This window comes from Sander lucioperca, chromosome 19 (assembly GCF_008315115.2).
Source record: "Sander lucioperca isolate FBNREF2018 chromosome 19, SLUC_FBN_1.2, whole genome shotgun sequence".
Lineage (NCBI taxonomy): Eukaryota > Metazoa > Chordata > Actinopteri > Perciformes > Percidae > Sander > Sander lucioperca.
In genome coordinates, this window is record NC_050191.1 from 15042889 (window position 1) to 15059948 (window position 17060).

A 17060-nucleotide genomic window follows, 5' to 3' on the forward strand; every position below is an offset into this window, starting at 1 on the left:
TGTAATAGAATTGTACAACACTGAAAAATGTTCAGACCTTGGAATATCAAATTAAGGACGGTCCATAACAGATTTAACTTACCTGCTGTAGTGCACAAAATGATCTGAATGTTTGTATAAAGATAAGCTATTTCTGTTTGACATTTTACATTTAAAAAGTTAAATGTTTAAATGTTACATATTCAATGTTTAAACATTAGATCAGATGTGCCAAGTGCCAATTCCCAGTTCTGTACCTACTATATTTTATATGAATACATAACTTATATTGTCTGTTTGACAATAAAACAAAAGATTCCACTTGGAGGTTCTGTTTTTAATATGTGAAGAGTTCAAGTTATAATAAAGTCATAATTTCTAATTTCTTGCTTAAAATAAGAAATTATGACTTTGCAAAAAGCAGTTTGTACTTTTCAGTGAGGATCAAATAGCTTTATAACTATGGACATTCTAGTTTCAAGCATGCAGTTACACAGAACAAGTCATAAAATCTCACTAACAAGTTAGAATATCTTATTAAGATAATTTAGGACCTCAACACTTAAAACAAGTAAAATACTCAAACATAAAATCTGCCTGGTAAGTAAACATTTCTTATCAGAAAAAAATAAGCATATATTAACTTGATTTAAGATATTTCATCTTACTTAGATTTCAGTTTTTGTAGTGTACTATTAGACTTCTGACCGTCGATCACATGTTAACAAGGCAAAGTGACTTCATCTCCAACTCTGACAGTGCTGCTGAGAATGTGAGAACAAAATGATAAATAATGAAGAGAAATTAAATATTACTACTACTGTCAGTGTAAAGATAATAGTAAATACAACAAAAGTTTGCTTATGTGCCTCATCGTTGGTTTCCAAAAGTTTACTAAACTCACTATTTATTCACTTTACTGGAAAACAAACACACTACTTGTCTGTCTCAGTTAAATGAAGGTTGGGTAACAAAGTAACATTAATGATATTAATGAATTAGCTGCTGTTTCTGTTTTTTATTTACATATTCTATGTATCCTTACCTGTAAACTGAAGCATTAGTATAAAGAGGTTATAATCCATCTGAATTCAGCTACCATGTCTCTCTGTCTCTCTCTGCTTCTTCTTCTAAGTCTCTAAACTAGTTGCTACTTAAAGACAAATGTCCCAGCAACTTCCTCTAAACGGTAAACTGTCACTTCCTCATCCTTCCTTCCTCTTATACAATGTGTCACTTGTTGCTTGGGCAGACCACATTAGCTTTTACGTTCCTCCTTCACTTATGGCCGACATGAACTGGTATGACGCTCACGCTGACCTGAAGTATCTGGAATTTAAAGGGTGCCCCTTAATCCCTGTTTGGGTTTCAAACTGTTTCCTCTCAGTCAGCTGTTTAAACTCGACGCTCAAATCAGTCATGGTGGGCGATGTGTCACTTCCTGTTGCTTTAATTTCTTTAATATCAAAATATAAACAATAACCTGAGATGTTAAAATTACTGAATATCAAACAATAACAGGTGATAGAAAAATAACAATAAAAAGCTGGGAGAAGGATGGCGAAAGCAGATAGGATGGTGAGGGCTTGGGAGCGGGGAGAAGGATGGCGAAGGCACTTGAAGGGCGAGAGCACTCAGGGGAGCACGGGGAAACCGGAGCAGAGAAGCCGAGAGGGAGACACTGGGGCTGGGGAGCAGAGGAGCCGATGGTTGGGAGCGGAGACGGAGGCAGGTTGAAGCAGGGTGCCGTGGGAGGGGGACCGAATGGTGATGCCAGCTGACTGGAGACGACAAACAGGTGTGAGATGGTAACAGGGTGACTGGAGCAACGATCAAGCGAAAGATGGTCTGTTGGGCCGGGGTTGAAATACTGATCTTGATTGTAGATGGGAGGCAGGTGCGCGCAGCGGGAGACGGTGATGGTAGAAGGAAAACCAGGTGCGCTCAATCAGCTGGCAGCAGTAGTGGCATCAGTAGTGGGAGGAGAGAGGGGGAAAAACAACAACAGAGACACGAGGCAGGGCCAACAGAGAACTGACAGTGGGAAAAACCAAATAGAAAAATAGTAAACAAAATAAAAACTCACAGCCAGCTGGCCCCAACCATCACACCTAACAGCATATATTAACATATATTATGCTCAGTCATCAGTAATAGATGGAGTTTATTTTATTTTAAATTTCTGTGTTATGCCAAACATCTGGTCCATGCCACATAGGATTACAAGACACTGCTTTTATACAACACAGCATACATCTTTATACTTTTACAAAAGGAACAGCAAAAAAACAAGCAAAAATGACCACATTAAAAAGTACTTCTATATTATTATATATCTTTAAAAACATATTTGAAACAAGCCATTTCATGTGTTACTATAAGTACCACGGCGCATCATACCAACTGCTGTGGTTATTATGAATCATATTTCTGTCTATCTGTATCAGTGTCTCTGTGTCCCAACCGACAGCGGCAGATGGCCGACCACCAAGAGCCAGGGTCTGTCTGAGGTTTCTGCCTGTAAAAAGGAAGTTTTTCTTCGCCACTGTCGCACTAAGTGTTTGCTCTTTGGGAGAATTGTTGGGTCTTTGTAAATTATAGAATGTGGTCTAGACCTACTCTATCTGTAAAGGGTCCTGAGATAACTCCTGTTGTAATTTGACACTAATTGAATTGCATTGAATATGAACTGTACACTGACAAAAATGGCTACATTCCTGCAGATTATAATAACACTGATTAAAAAAATCTTTATCTCATTTCCCAGGCTCTCTCCAAGTATACTTAAGCTAAAATCCTCATATGCAAATAGCCAACTCAATATTTGTGCATCATCCATATGTACAAACAACCCGTTCTCATTCCAAACTCGTAAAATAAGGACTTTTGGACAGTGGCTGTCAGCGTCTGAAGCGATGAAAAAGGTGTCTTTCAGCGTGTTTGTGTAACGCACCGGGGAGAGCAGCAGTTAGACAGGATTTAGTGAATTGAACAAACCTGCTTGTCTTCTTCCAGACTGACAAACCGTCCAGTTTCAACAGTAAATGGTAAAATACAGAGATCTCAGCTGGGCACATAACCTTTTTAGATACATTATATACACATAACACAACATAATTTTCAATAATATACAGTATTTCTATGTTATCATCTTAAATGTAAGCTTTTTAGGTTCAATCCATACATGATCAGCCTGTTGCTCTTATTGAGAAATGCCTCGGCCATAGTTATAGAACATTGTGCGCACATCTCTTGATTATGAGCTAATCATTTGTTTATCATATCTTTCTTCCATATCAAGTAACCAAATATATCTGTAATGATACGAGCTGTAACTACCCTGTGCTCTATTAATTCTTTAGTTTGTTGATGGTGGCGTAGAGGTTGCTGAGATCAGCAGAGGCTGCAGCAGCAGCAGAGGAAGAGGGAGCTTTCACGGTGCTGTAGGTCACTGCATCATCTTCATCATCATCTCCACCCCGAGCCTGGGAAACAAAAGACAACACGTAAATTACACAATATGAAACGACAGAATAATGCAACATTATGATATCCAGCGCCTCATAAACACAACACAATGCTCAATAATGACAGCATCACAGTAACCAATCAGCAGCTGACCTGGGCTCTCCTGTTGGTCTTCTTGGTGTAGCTGATGGAGGCGTAGGAAACACCACCTTCAGGATCAGCCTGCACAGAGGAGACGACATAAAGGCTGCTCAGTAACATGTGGGGACTTCATTGGGTTCTATTGTGGTGTCGTCCAGCTGCATCATCAGACTCCTCCACGGCTTCCCTCGCAGAAGGAAGTCAGACTCACAGAGTGGCTCACAGAGATACATTTTAAAAAGCTGATCGATTAACCAGGGAGTGTAACTTTCGTTGTGTGATCTGGTTTCTGGAGTCAATACAGTGTTTAAGCTCAGTATCTGACATTAACAAAGTCTATGAAGGATGTTTGGCTGTTGATGACACCGTCAGAGATGAGATGACAAACTGTACAGACATTTGATTACTGAGCCGCAAAACTTACCATGTTTTCAACCTCCGTCTGTGTTTTGTTCCCTGAAGAGAGAAAAGAGAGTTGTCTTTAGAATATTGAAATCCGTCCTCAACCAGAAAACGACCGTATAGGTCGATTGTGCAACTAGCTCTTACAGTACGTCTCATATTCACGTTTTGATTGGGTCAAACAAACACAGGACTCTCACTCAGGAGACCCGTGTCCCGTGTGAATCCAAAAGTTAACTGTCACTTTTTAAAATTAACCGACTTTTACGCAGCATATGTCATTTTTGGAGTCATTGACAATCAGCCTATTCTGTTGTTTAGTCCTTTTGTTGTCTTCCCGTCGAACATGCAACTTTTTGTTTTTCTGGGTCAAAATGTAATTTTTTTTCAATGTTTGGTGTTTTTGCTACACTTTTTGTTGCTTTTCTCAATGTTTTTGTCACTTTTTGCGACCTTTTTGTTACTATTCCCCAGGTTTTTTCAAGTTTTTGAAACTTTATCTGACATTTTTGTCACTCAATTCAACGTTCTTTTATCAATTATTTTCTTCAAATGCTATAAGATTGAATAAAACACCCAAACTCAATGAAAGTAGTGAACTGATCATTTAGTTTACTTGTGAAGAGTGTTGTAGTGAACCATCCATGTTATTTTTTTGACAATTTGGTTGAAAGAAACCCCAATTTCTGATATAGTAATTTTTTGAAAATGGGTCACATTTGACCCAAGGAGGGTTTAGTATGAGGATGTGTTGCAATATTCTCACCTTTAGCTCTCTTCCATCTGAGGACAGCCACAGTGATGATTATGAGAGCTGCAACAACCACAGTGATGATTATGAGAGCTGCAACAGCCACATACACAACAATCAGCCACCACCACCAACCTGGAAAGAGAATTAAAAAAAACTATTAAAGGATGTTTGAACTGGAAGACAGAGAGATTTAAGAGAAAGACACATAGCATCTTTGAGTTACTACTGTGTAGTTTGTAAGTATCAAGTATCTATTGCTATATTGCTGCTGTGGTTGTTACTGATTCTGTATTTTTTTCAAATGTTCTTGTTGCTTTAGCTGTTTGTGTTCCACCTGAACAAATGAAATAACACTGTTCAGTTTCTGCTTTAAACTACGATGAATGGTCAGTTTTGCCTTTTCAGAAAGTGAGATAATCCAAGAAATGTTTCATTTTCCTTTTTACTATAAAAATATTAAACAATAAAAACCTGTGTCATTGAAAATTATAACAGACTTAAAAAAAAAAAACTAAAACATTAAAACTAGAGAAAGAGACTGACAGAAAGGTTTTAGTCATTTTGAAATGCAGTTTAGTTCTTACCTTTTGATGTGCTCATTGTCCCTGATGTTGGTGATATTGTAGTCGTCGTTGTTGCATCAGCAGCTTAATTAATACAATAGCAAAAAGGAACAAACTGTACATTTAGAAATAACCTTAACCATCTGGTATCATGACACAATGATGAAATATTAAAACCTCAGATCGACACAAATATTTAGTGTAATTTCTTTTTTTAACATGAACATATTAAACAATAAAAAATTTGTTCCATTAAAAAACTATGATAGAATGAAATCAAAACAATACGTTTGGGAGAGAGAAAGACACTGACAGGGAGACAGAGATTCTAGAGAAAGACTTACTACCAGTGTTGGGCAAGTTACTTCCAAAATGTAATACATTATAGATTACTAGTTACTGTCATTTGAGAGTAATTAGTTATATTACAATATTACTGTCTCTGAATTGTAATGCGTTACACTACTTTTGCATTACTTTTGAGTTACTTTCACCAAAATAACAGGGGAAATTTGATTTGGCAGCTAGCTTGTGAATTTCACCACCGGATCAATAAAGTCTCGTCTTTATCCACTTTAATACATCATAGATTATTCATATTTTGTATAATTAATATAAATATGCAAAGTAACTAAAGCTATACAAAATAGATAAGTAAAACGTATAATAGGCAAGTAGGAGAAAATGAAAATACTCAAAAGTATGGCATTGTTGTAAAATGTTTGTTTATAGCATTTCAATAAGAAATTCATGTTTAGGTTAAAACACTCTAAAGGAAATGTTCAATTATAGTGTGATTAAAACTCACTATTAACATTATTTACAGTACTTGATTTACAGCTGGTTTGTGAAAAGGTAGCCTACACAACCTTATTTAACAGTAATTTAGTTTTACTGCGAAGCGTCACAGGAAGTGCTTTTATTTTGAAGTAAGCTACACGGAAGTTGTCTGTTGTGTAGCTACTCTTGCTAGCTTACTGAGAAGCAACATGTCCGTCAGGCTCAAGTTGTTCACTTTCTTGTTTGTAAAACTGCAACATATTGAACAGTAAATGGTCACAGTAAAAGACAAGCGCTTTTGGTCGTCATTCGAAGCCATTCCACTACAGGCAGAGTTACTCTCCACGGCTGATAAAATGCAATGATATTTACGTGTAGCAAGCCTCAGCATTAATTCCCGACATGTTTATATCTGTCAGCCGCTGACGTACCGTCACCTGTTGGGACATACATGCTGTCCGTACCGTCTCTGGTTCTGGTTCTGACCACGGGAACAGAAACAGGACAGCTCACTTCAACGCAGCGTAATAACTCCTGAAAATAATATTCATCTCGCAAATGTATTTGTCTCTGCAGTCATCTCAACCATCGAATACAGCGACAGGAAAATAATACGGCTTTTTTTTTTTTTCCTGTGAAGAAATGTGTCGCGGTGTTGGTGAATTCTTAAAAAAACCAATGCACCACTAAATGTTGCGTTAAAATGCGTTGTAACTCGCGTTACTGAGATTGTAACGAGTATAATATTACCAAAATTTAATTAGTAATGCGTTATATTACTGCATTACAGAAAAAAGGAATACATTACTGTAATTGCGTTACTTTGTAACGCGTTACTCCCAACACTGCTTACCAGAGGTGTGGACTCGAGTCATGTGACTTGGACTCGAGTCAGACTCGAGTCATGAATTTGATGACTTCAGACTCGACTCGACAAAATGTACAAAGACTTGCAACTCGACTTGGACTTTAACATCAATGACTCGTGACTTCACTTGGACTTGCACCTTTTGACTCGAGAAGACTTGCTACTTCCCATGAAAACTGGGGAAGAAAATGTTCACACGGCCGCGCCGCTCTCAGTTTATCTGCATCTGTGAAAAAAATGTGCACCACCTGTATGCATGCAGAGAGCACGCGCGCTGCCTGCACGACATCCAATCACTGTAGTCCCACGTTGTTTTGATTCGACAGCATCTAAGCAGGTACATTGCAAGACAACCAATGAAGCACGAGCAACAACGCGCCAGTTGGCAAAATGATACCGAAGATAGTTTCGTTTGGCTATAACAATTACGAGGTAGTCGACAAAAAAGATTTGCAATTTGCAAAACATGCGGGTCGAAGATTACAGACGGAGCTGCCACAACGTCCAACTTTGTTCGACACCTGAAGTTGCACAAAGAAAGGTAAGTTTTGAACGAATGCTAAGCACCTTATCGGATGTATGTACTGTAACATACTAGCTGCTGCATATTTACTGTATCAACGAGACAGTAAACGCACGTCTCCCTTGCTGGTTCATGCTTACAAAAATAGGGATTTTTGAACCCTGATTATATGAGGTGAGTGTAGCACACTCAGATGGAAAACCTCGCCAACATCATGTCAACGTCCGTTTTAAAGTAACGTTACCATAACACAGTCACAGTAGATCCACCATTAGCCTTCCCTTTTCATATCAGGGGTTGTATTCGCTATAACTACCGCCTCGCTATACATTATCCCGCTTATTACATGGCTACCTATCAAATAAATCATTACTTTGACACAAAATATTGATTTAAAAAGGAGTTTATTGATTTAAAAACGATTGTATTGCTTCCGCTAAACCGAACTGCGTCCATAGCAACGCTCTGTTTTTCATGGCAACGGTCTGTTATACTTCGCAGCGGTCTGTTATCAAGAAATAACAGGCCGCATTCTACATTGGAATTCAACCAAGCCATGTAATAAAATAAAATAATAACGATTATAGTAGTAATGTTCAGAGATGCAATAGATTATTATAGTGCAGTTCTTAACTAATGGGAATATTGTTTAGCTTATTTTTGGTTTAATTTGGTTTACTTTAATTATTTAATTTATTCAATTATTTTGTTTTGCTATACTTTTCATGCCAACTTGCCATGGCCCCCCTAGTACTCACTCGCAGCACCCAGGGGTCCCCGTCCCCACTTTGAAAACCACTGCTATAAATCATATGACTTCAGTTTCTTGAGAGAAAGGGCTTTCTTATGACTTTTGAAGCAGTGAAAATATTCTTAATATTGCATACACTGAAACTGAAATGACTTGAAATGACTCGAAACTAAAATGGTAGGACTTTGGACTCGACTTGAGACTTGTTGGCTTTGACTTGTGACTCGACTCGGGACTTGCCTCATCTTTGACTCGACTTGACTCGGGACTCGAGGGCAAAGACTTGAGACTTACTTGTGACTTGCATAACAATGACTTTGTCCCACCTCTGCTGCTTACTACCTTGTAGTTTGGTTGAAGGATCATTGATTGCTGTGGTGGTTGTTACTGATTCTGTCCTTTTAGCAGAAGTTCTTGTTGCTTTAGTTGTTGCTGACAAATGAAATAACACTGTTCAGTGATAACATATCTAAATGTCTACCAATGTGTTCTTTTACTATTTATTTAAATGTATTTTATCGTTATTAATACATACTGTGTGTATATGTTTATACTTATATTGTTTATATTCTTTTTATCCTTCTTATATTTGAATGTGTGACATGCTCCAACAACACCATGACAAATTCCTCGTATGTGCAACGTACTTGGCAATAAAGCCCTTTCTGATTCTGATTCTGATTCTGATCGACTGTAACTAAAGGAGGAATGATGATTTTAAACTTAAAAGTCATTGAATAAACAAGTTTTGGGTAGTTTTAGTAATTTTGATCTGATACAGTTTAGTTCTTACCTTTTGATGTGCTCATTGTCCCTGATGTTGGTGATATTGTTGTCGTCGTTGTTGCATCAGCAGCTTAATTAATACAATAGCAAAAAGGAACAAACTGTACATTTAGAATTAACCTTAACCATCTGGTATCATGACACAATGATGAAATATTAAAACCTCAGATCGACACAAATATTTAGTGTAATTTCTTTTTTTAACATGAACATATTAAACAATAAAAAATTTGTTCCATTAAAAAACTATGATAGAATGAAATCAAAACAATACGTTTGGGAGAGAGAAAGACACTGACAGGGAGACAGAGATTCTAGAGAAAGACTTACTACCAGTGTTGGGCAAGTTACTTCCAAAATGTAATACATTATAGATTACTAGTTACTGTCATTTGAGAGTAATTAGTTATATTACAATATTACTGTCTCTGAATTGTAATGCGTTACACTACTTTTGCATTACTTTTGAGTTACTTTCACCAAAATAACAGGGGAAATTTGATTTGGCAGCTAGCTTGTGAATTTCACCACCGGATCAATAAAGTCTCGTCTTTATCCACTTTAATACATCATAGATTATTCATATTTTGTATAATTAATATAAATATGCAAAGTAACTAAAGCTATACAAAATAGATAAGTAAAACGTATAATAGGCAAGTAGGAGAAAATGAAAATACTCAAAAGTATGGCATTGTTGTAAAATGTTTGTTTATAGCATTTCAATAAGAAATTCATGTTTAGGTTAAAACACTCTAAAGGAAATGTTCAATTATAGTGTGATTAAAACTCACTATTAACATTATTTACAGTACTTGATTTACAGCTGGTTTGTGAAAAGGTAGCCTACACAACCTTATTTAACAGTAATTTAGTTTTACTGCGAAGCGTCACAGGAAGTGCTTTTATTTTGAAGTAAGCTACACGGAAGTTGTCTGTTGTGTAGCCTACTCTTGCTAGCTTACTGAGATGCAACATGTCCGTCAGGCTCAAGTTGTTCACTTTCTTGTTTGTAAAACTGCAACATATTGAACAGTAAATGGTCACAGTAAAAGACAAGCGCTTTTGGTTGTCATTCGAAGCCATTCCACTACAGGCAGAGTTACTCTCCACGGCTGATAAAATGCAATGATATTTACGTGTAGCAAGCCTCAGCATTAATTCCCGACATGTTTATATCTGTCAGCCGCTGACTTACCGTCACCTGTTGGGACATACATGCTGTCCGTACCGTCTCTGGTTCTGGTTCTGACCACGGGAACAGAAACAGGACAGCTCACTTCAACGCAGCGTAATAACTCCTGAAAATAATATCCATCTCGCAAATGTATCTGTCTCTGCAGTCATCTCAACCATCGAATACAGCGACAGGAAAATAATACGGCTTTTTTTTTTTTTCCTGTGAAGAAATGTGTCGCGGTGTTGGTGAATTCTTAAAAAAACAAATGCACCACTAAATGTTGCGTTAAAATACATTGTAACTCGCGTTACTGAGATTGTAACGAGTATAATATTACCAAAATTTAATTAGTAATGTGTTATATTACTGCGTTACAGAAAAAAGGAATACATTACTGTAATTGCGTTACTTTTGTAACGCGTTACTCCCAACACTGCTTACTACCTTGTAGTTTGGTTGAAGGATCATTGATTGCTGTGGTGGTTGTTACTGATTCTGTCCTTTTAGCAGAAGTTCTTGTTGCTTCAGTTGTTGCTGACAAATGAAATAACACTGTTCAGTGATAACATATCTAAATGTCTACCAATGTGTTCTTTTACTATTTATTTAAATTTATTTTATCGTTATTAATACATACTGTGTGTATATGTTTATACTTATATTGTTTATATTCTTTTTATCCTTCTTATATTTGAATGTGTGACATGCTCCAACAACACCATGACAAATTCCTCGTATGTGCAACGTACTTGGCAATAAAGCCCTTTCTGATTCTGATTCTGATTCTGATCGACTGTAACTAAAGGAGGAATGATGATTTTAAACTTAAAAGTCATTGAATAAACAAGTTTTGGGTAGTTTTAGTAATTTTGATCTGATACAGTTTAGTTCTTACCTTTTGATGTGCTCATTGTCCCTGATGTTGGTGATATTGTTGTCGTCGTCGTTGCATCAGCAGCTTAATTAATACAATAGAAAAATGCAACAAACTACGTTTAGAAATAAGCTTAACCATCTGACATCATGACACAATAATGAAATATTAAAACCTCAGATCTACACTAATATTTAGTGTAATTATCCACAAAGTGATTGTAAACAGCTCATCATGTTCTCACCTGGTTTCTCTCTTGAGGACTGAGGAGGGATGAAGGGAAACAGCTGCACTTCTTTTGTGTAACCATCTGTCACTTCACACTTCAATAAGTTAGACCTTGGTTTGTAAATTAATCCAGAACCCACAGGATCCAGCAATTTCACACCGGCGTAGCAGCCATTCTGTGATGTCTCAATGTTTGGGTGATCTTTAACTTTAATGTCTTTACCCTCATACAGCCACTTCACCGTGTGTCTACAATCATCATATGTCCACACAAAGCAGTTTAACGTCACTACATCATTGTTCTTCTTTTCAGTCACTGGTGAAGATGGAGATATTGAGAGAAAAAGACAACAAGAGTTAATTAAACTTCATCACTGTAATCATAAATATTGTAATGCGTCAGTATATTGTTCTTGATAGAAAACATGAGATAAATACTCACTGGTAATAACAGAGAGATAAACCTCAGCGTCTCGACCTTGTTTTTGTCCTGCTTTGTTGTACTGCTGACAGAAGTAACTACCAGCATCCTCCTCTATGATATTGTTTATAACCAGAGAACAGTTCTCTGTAACTCTCAGTCTGTCTGATTTAGCTTTGGCGTTTACACCAATCTGACCAAGTATAACCAGCTCTACTTCCGTGCTTCTTAAATAACTGAAATTCCATGTTGTACCGTCACAGTTATTCTGATCATCTCTCACATTTTCACAGGACAAAGTGACTTCATCTCCATCTCTGACAGTGGAGGAGAGCAGAAACTGTCTGTTTGCTGCTGCTGAGAAGATGAGAGAGAAATATATGAGTTCACTAAACTTACCATGTTAATGACAAACAACATATTTGTCTTAGTTGAATAACATTTAGGAAGTAAAGTATCTTTCATAAGAATGATGAAGTCAATTGTTGCAATGTGCCTTCCATATATATATATATATATATATATATATATATATATATATATATATATGTCTTCTTACCTGTAAAGTTAAGCAGCAGTATCAGAAATAAAGACATTTTGATCCATTTGAAGTCTTCCATCGTGCTTCTCTGTGTCTCTGCTTCTTCTCTCTCTCGTTCTGATGATCAGAACTGTTTCTAAAATAGTGCTTTAGTCGAGAGACGCTGCACCTACTTCCTGTAATTAGGATTATGTCACTTCCTCATAATGACTTTTAGGGTTAGGGGTAAACTGATTGCATTCCTTATAGACGCCAAACAGCCAAAAGCTTTTTTTCAATTTTCACTTTTGCATTTTTTAAAACATAGTTTTCTCTCATAGTTAAATGTTTCTGCGTTCATTGATCCAATCTAACGCTGCAACAAACAAACTGTATTAATCTCATGTTGAGTCTGGTGTTCACACTGTGTACAGTCCCAGGGTGCATTTGTGAAACTGAAGTGTTTCACACCTAAAAGAAGAAGAAGACGAATGAGGAAGTTGAGCGTGTGAAGATTGTTGGTTAAGATAAATGTTTGCAGTAATGCAGCTTGTTTACTTCAGATGGTGTTTATTAGAAACCAGACAGGATTCATGGTGATGTTTGACAGCACACATGAACACACAGGTGAAGAGTCAAACTCCTCGCCCAGCAGGATTTCACTCTTGATGTCCGTGGTGCAATATGGTGATACTGTAGCAGCTGAAAGAACACACATAAGATGAGGTTTTACTGTCTGAGACCTGTTGGTTCCTCATTGTATCTTTGCAGTTTGTCTCTGAGAACTGAAGGAGAAGTGTCTGGGTGAGAATGTGGGTAACACCAGCAGCAGAGCTCTGCAGGTTTTACCCTCTAATGAGGACCAGATAAACATCAGAAACACGCAGACAGTCCACACTTTATTAGGACAAAGAGACACTTATTGAGTTGTGTTGAAAACTACTTTAACCCCTGGAAGGTTTGGGCTCAATGAGACTAGTTTCAACAAACGGTTAAAACACTGATGAGAGTCCTGACTGAACTGAGTGAGGCGACTGGGACAGGAGAAAAAGTCAGAGGACATCTGGTGGACAGGAAGAGAATGGCAGTGAACTGGTTTGAGGAAGTGTGAATGTGTCTGGAGGGACAGAGAGGCAGAATGGGACACACTGCAGAGACGACTAGTTGGACGTTTAAGATGTGTGAAATGTTTTTACGACAATATTAGATCACAGTAGGTGGTCGTGTGCATCCCAAACCTATGAACGTAGCCTGAGTTATTATATTTCTGTTGATTCTCAGGTAACTTTGGGTGCATTTCTGTTTTCAGACACATTTGAGTGCTCAGTGAGAACAGAGCTGTTCAAGCCAACAGAGGGAAGCTCCACTACTAGAAGTGGACAAGAGGAGGGAGGTTGTACTTCTAGTAGAGGCAGTAAAGAATATTCACTTTTCATTATGACTCTGTTAGTACATGAAGGAAGCACAAAACACAGAGTAGAATGAAGTGGTGAACATTTCTTTATTTGAAGATTATATTGTTATCAGAATAAAGAGAAGACTGTTACTGACTCCGAAAGCGGATTAAAATCAGTTATTCTGCACATAGACATCAAGCTCAAGCTGCTGGAGCTTCAATAACAAGCAGTACATCTTAAAATCAGCTCTGAAATCTGCAGCTGGAAGACTATTTCAGGAAGTTAACAAGAGTTAAATGAAGTTCAAATCCAGCTGCTGTTCTCAACTGGCTGCAGATGAGAAAAGGGTTTTTACAATTGATGCAGGAAAATACATCAGACTAAAATGAAATAAGCCTTAATGATTCTGTTTGTTATTTCCAGTCTTGAACTACTCCAGTAAAAGGTGACGATTTGATCAGTGGAGTCTGATGGAGGCAGAAGTGTTGGTCAAACTCCATCAGGAGGAGATCTGATGTTTTCATAGTTCACTGTCTCATCATCTACATCATAACACACCTGTGAAAAACACAACACAATCAAAGACACACTTTCCAATCCCAATCCCACTTCTCTGATCTGTAGGCGTCCACCGCCCCACATTTAGCTCAGGGAAATAAGAAATAAGTTAAAGACAACAAGTACATTTCATTACACTCATTAGGAAGATGCTTTTGTTACAATTACTGAATTCAAGACCAAAAGTAACATAAATGTTTAACTAATATTTGCGTCCACTTCACCTGTTTATTGTTGTCTCCTGTCTTCTTCTATCTAAATGTACAGTTTATAATGAAGAGTGTGTAAAGCATCAACTGTAAAAACGTTTTGTTGTAAAAACTCACAGCGATTTCCTCCGTCTGTGTTTTCTTCTCTGAAAAGAAGAGAGGAAGAGTGGACTTTTCCACAGTGAAAATCTACGGAGCCCCGGAGGTGACATGGAGGAAAAAAAAAAAACATGTACTGGGGGCAAACACTAACTCGAGATCTCGAGTTTGAAACTCGAGATCTCGACTTTGTGATGGAGAAAAAAAAAAAAAACTCCAAGAAAAAAAAAAAAAAACGAAGAAAAAAAATATATACATAAATAAAAACACGTACTGGGGGCAAACACTAACTCGAGATCTCGAGTTTCAAACTCGAGATCTTGACTTTCAAAGTGATCCAGTCCAGATGTCAGCGGAAGGCGGAGATTTCCGGCCGGTGGCAGCGTGTCCTCCCCTGGGCAGGAAAACAGCTTTGCCTCGATGCTGCACCGGTCCCCCGGTCATGTCCGCCAGACTCCCCTTAAAGCAGCCATATTATGCTCATTTTCAGGTTCATAATTGTATTTTAAGGTTGTACCAGAATAGGTTTACATGGTTTAATTTTCAAAAAACACCATATTTGTGTTGTACTGCAGTGCTCTCTCTCACTGCTGCAGATCCTCTTTTCACCTGGTCTCTGTTTTAGCTACAGAGTGAGACCTCTTTTCTTCTTCTTCTTCTGTACTATCTTTGATTGCACTCGCACATGCCCAGTAGCTCAGATGTAGATCATGTCAGCTAGCTAGCTCCATAAACAGTAAAAGAAAGGCTGTTTCTACACCTTTGGTCAGTTACAAGGCAGGATTAGCTGGGAGACTTCTAAATGAGGGCGCACATGTAAGTAGTTCTTTTGTAGATTATGGTGAACTTGTGTGTGTTGTAGCAGTGCTTTGCTATTGAGAACGAGGTAGCATGCTAGCGTTAGCATGCTAGTGTTAGCCATAGCATTAGCATGCTAACGCTACGAGCTAATGGTTGCGGTTAGCCTGCTCGTTTCGGCTTGTGACATCACAAGCCGTGCCGATTTTGAACAGCTCACCCAGAGACTGAAAGCAGGACACATTCAGAAACTGTATCTCACTCTGAACAGCATGGATGGATTTTTTTCAAAGTTTGTATGTGTGTGGAAGCACCAGAGACACAACATAACACCCCAAATCCCAGAAAAAGTGATTTTTTCATAATATGGGCACTTTAAGAAACCTGTGATTTAAACTTCAGCAGCCTGTGAGAGTCCGCTCTGCTCAATCCTGGTACTGGTTCTCCCGGGCTTCCCTTCCTTTCAGCGGGCCCAGCAGTACGGCCTGAGGCTCCAGCTGCGTGGTGTCGGTTTTGGCTCCCAGGAAGCAGGCAGTGAGCTCCAGATCCTGCAGCCGCAAACGAACTCTGCAGCCCCGCACCGCAATAGCTCCTCTCCGTCCGCCTGCCACCGGCAAAGGCAATGGAACTTTCCGCCGAAGTCGACGCACAGGTCGTCCTGGACTACGTGGAAGATCCCCCCCGATCACCACTGTGTCTTTGTCTGGTCTCATCTGGATCAGCAGGGACCGGCGCAGCAGCGAAGCAAAGCTGCCGGCGGCAGCGTCTCTCCCCCCGGGCAGGAACACAGCTGCCCCCCGGGGCAGCAGAGTCCGTTTGCGGCTGCAGGATCTGGAGCTCACTGCCTGCTTCCTGGGAGCCAAAACCGACACCACGCAGCTGGAGCCCCAGGCCGTACTGCTGGGCCCGCTGGAAGGAAGGGAAGCCCGGCAGAACCAGTACCAGGATTGAGCAGAGCGGACTCTCACAGGCTGCTGAAGTTTAAATCACAGGTTTCTTAAGGGGAGTCTGGCGGACATGACCGGGGGACCGGCGCAGCAGCTAGGGGAGGCTGTGTTCTTGCACGGGGGAGGACATGCTGCCCCCAGCCGGAAATCTCCGCCTTCCGCTGACATCTGCCATCTGGATTAGCTGGGACCGGTGCAGCATCGAGGCGAAGCTGTTTTCCTGCCCAGGGGAGGACACGCTGCCACCGGCCGGAAATCTCCGCCTTCCGCTGACATCTGGACTGGATCACTTTGAAAGTCAAGATCTCGAGTTTGAAACTCGAGATCTCGAGTTAGTGTTTGCCCCCAGTACATGTTTTTTTTTTTTTTGCCTTCGTTTTTTTTTTTTTTCCTCCATGTCACCTCCGGGGCTCCATAAAAATCAGCTTCATCAAAACTTGTTGTTTCTAAGTTTGATCTGTGAATGTTCTCACCTTTAGCTCTCGTCCACATGTTGACCGCCACAACAATTATTATGAGAGCTGCTAAACCCACGGACACAAAGATGATCCTCCCCCAACCTGGAGAGAGAAGGACAACATCAGAGATATGTTTTAGTTGGAGCTTTGAGACTTAAAAGAGGAGACAGAGATATATTGGAGTTTAAAAAAATAAACTTAATTTACATTTAGTTACATCAAAGTGTCTAAATGTTCCACTACATCAATGCAAAGATGCAATCTTATTTTATCCTGAAAAACAGATTCATTCATTTAAAAAAAGAAAAAGCAGATTAAACCAGATCTTATTTAAAGTATCCATGTCCATGTGGGAG

At 38.9% G+C, this 17060-nt stretch overlaps 1 protein-coding gene across 1 annotated transcript; it reads right to left on the reverse strand.

Annotated features, from left to right (window-relative positions):
* Nucleotides 1-2555: 2555 nt before the first annotated feature.
* Nucleotides 2556-12370, reverse strand: LOC118493889. Its single transcript, XM_035995690.1, has 12 exons — nucleotides 12278-12370; nucleotides 11740-12075; nucleotides 11314-11613; nucleotides 11091-11153; nucleotides 10640-10729; nucleotides 9023-9085; nucleotides 8572-8649; nucleotides 5329-5391; nucleotides 4757-4876; nucleotides 4013-4044; nucleotides 3601-3669; nucleotides 2556-3464 (listed from the first exon to the last, which is right to left on the reverse strand). Exons 1-12 carry the CDS (start codon nucleotides 12336-12338, stop codon nucleotides 3330-3332), a joined length of 1410 nt encoding a protein of 469 aa, XP_035851583.1. The 5' UTR covers nucleotides 12339-12370; the 3' UTR covers nucleotides 2556-3329.
* Between the last annotated feature and the right edge of the window lie 4690 nt (nucleotides 12371-17060).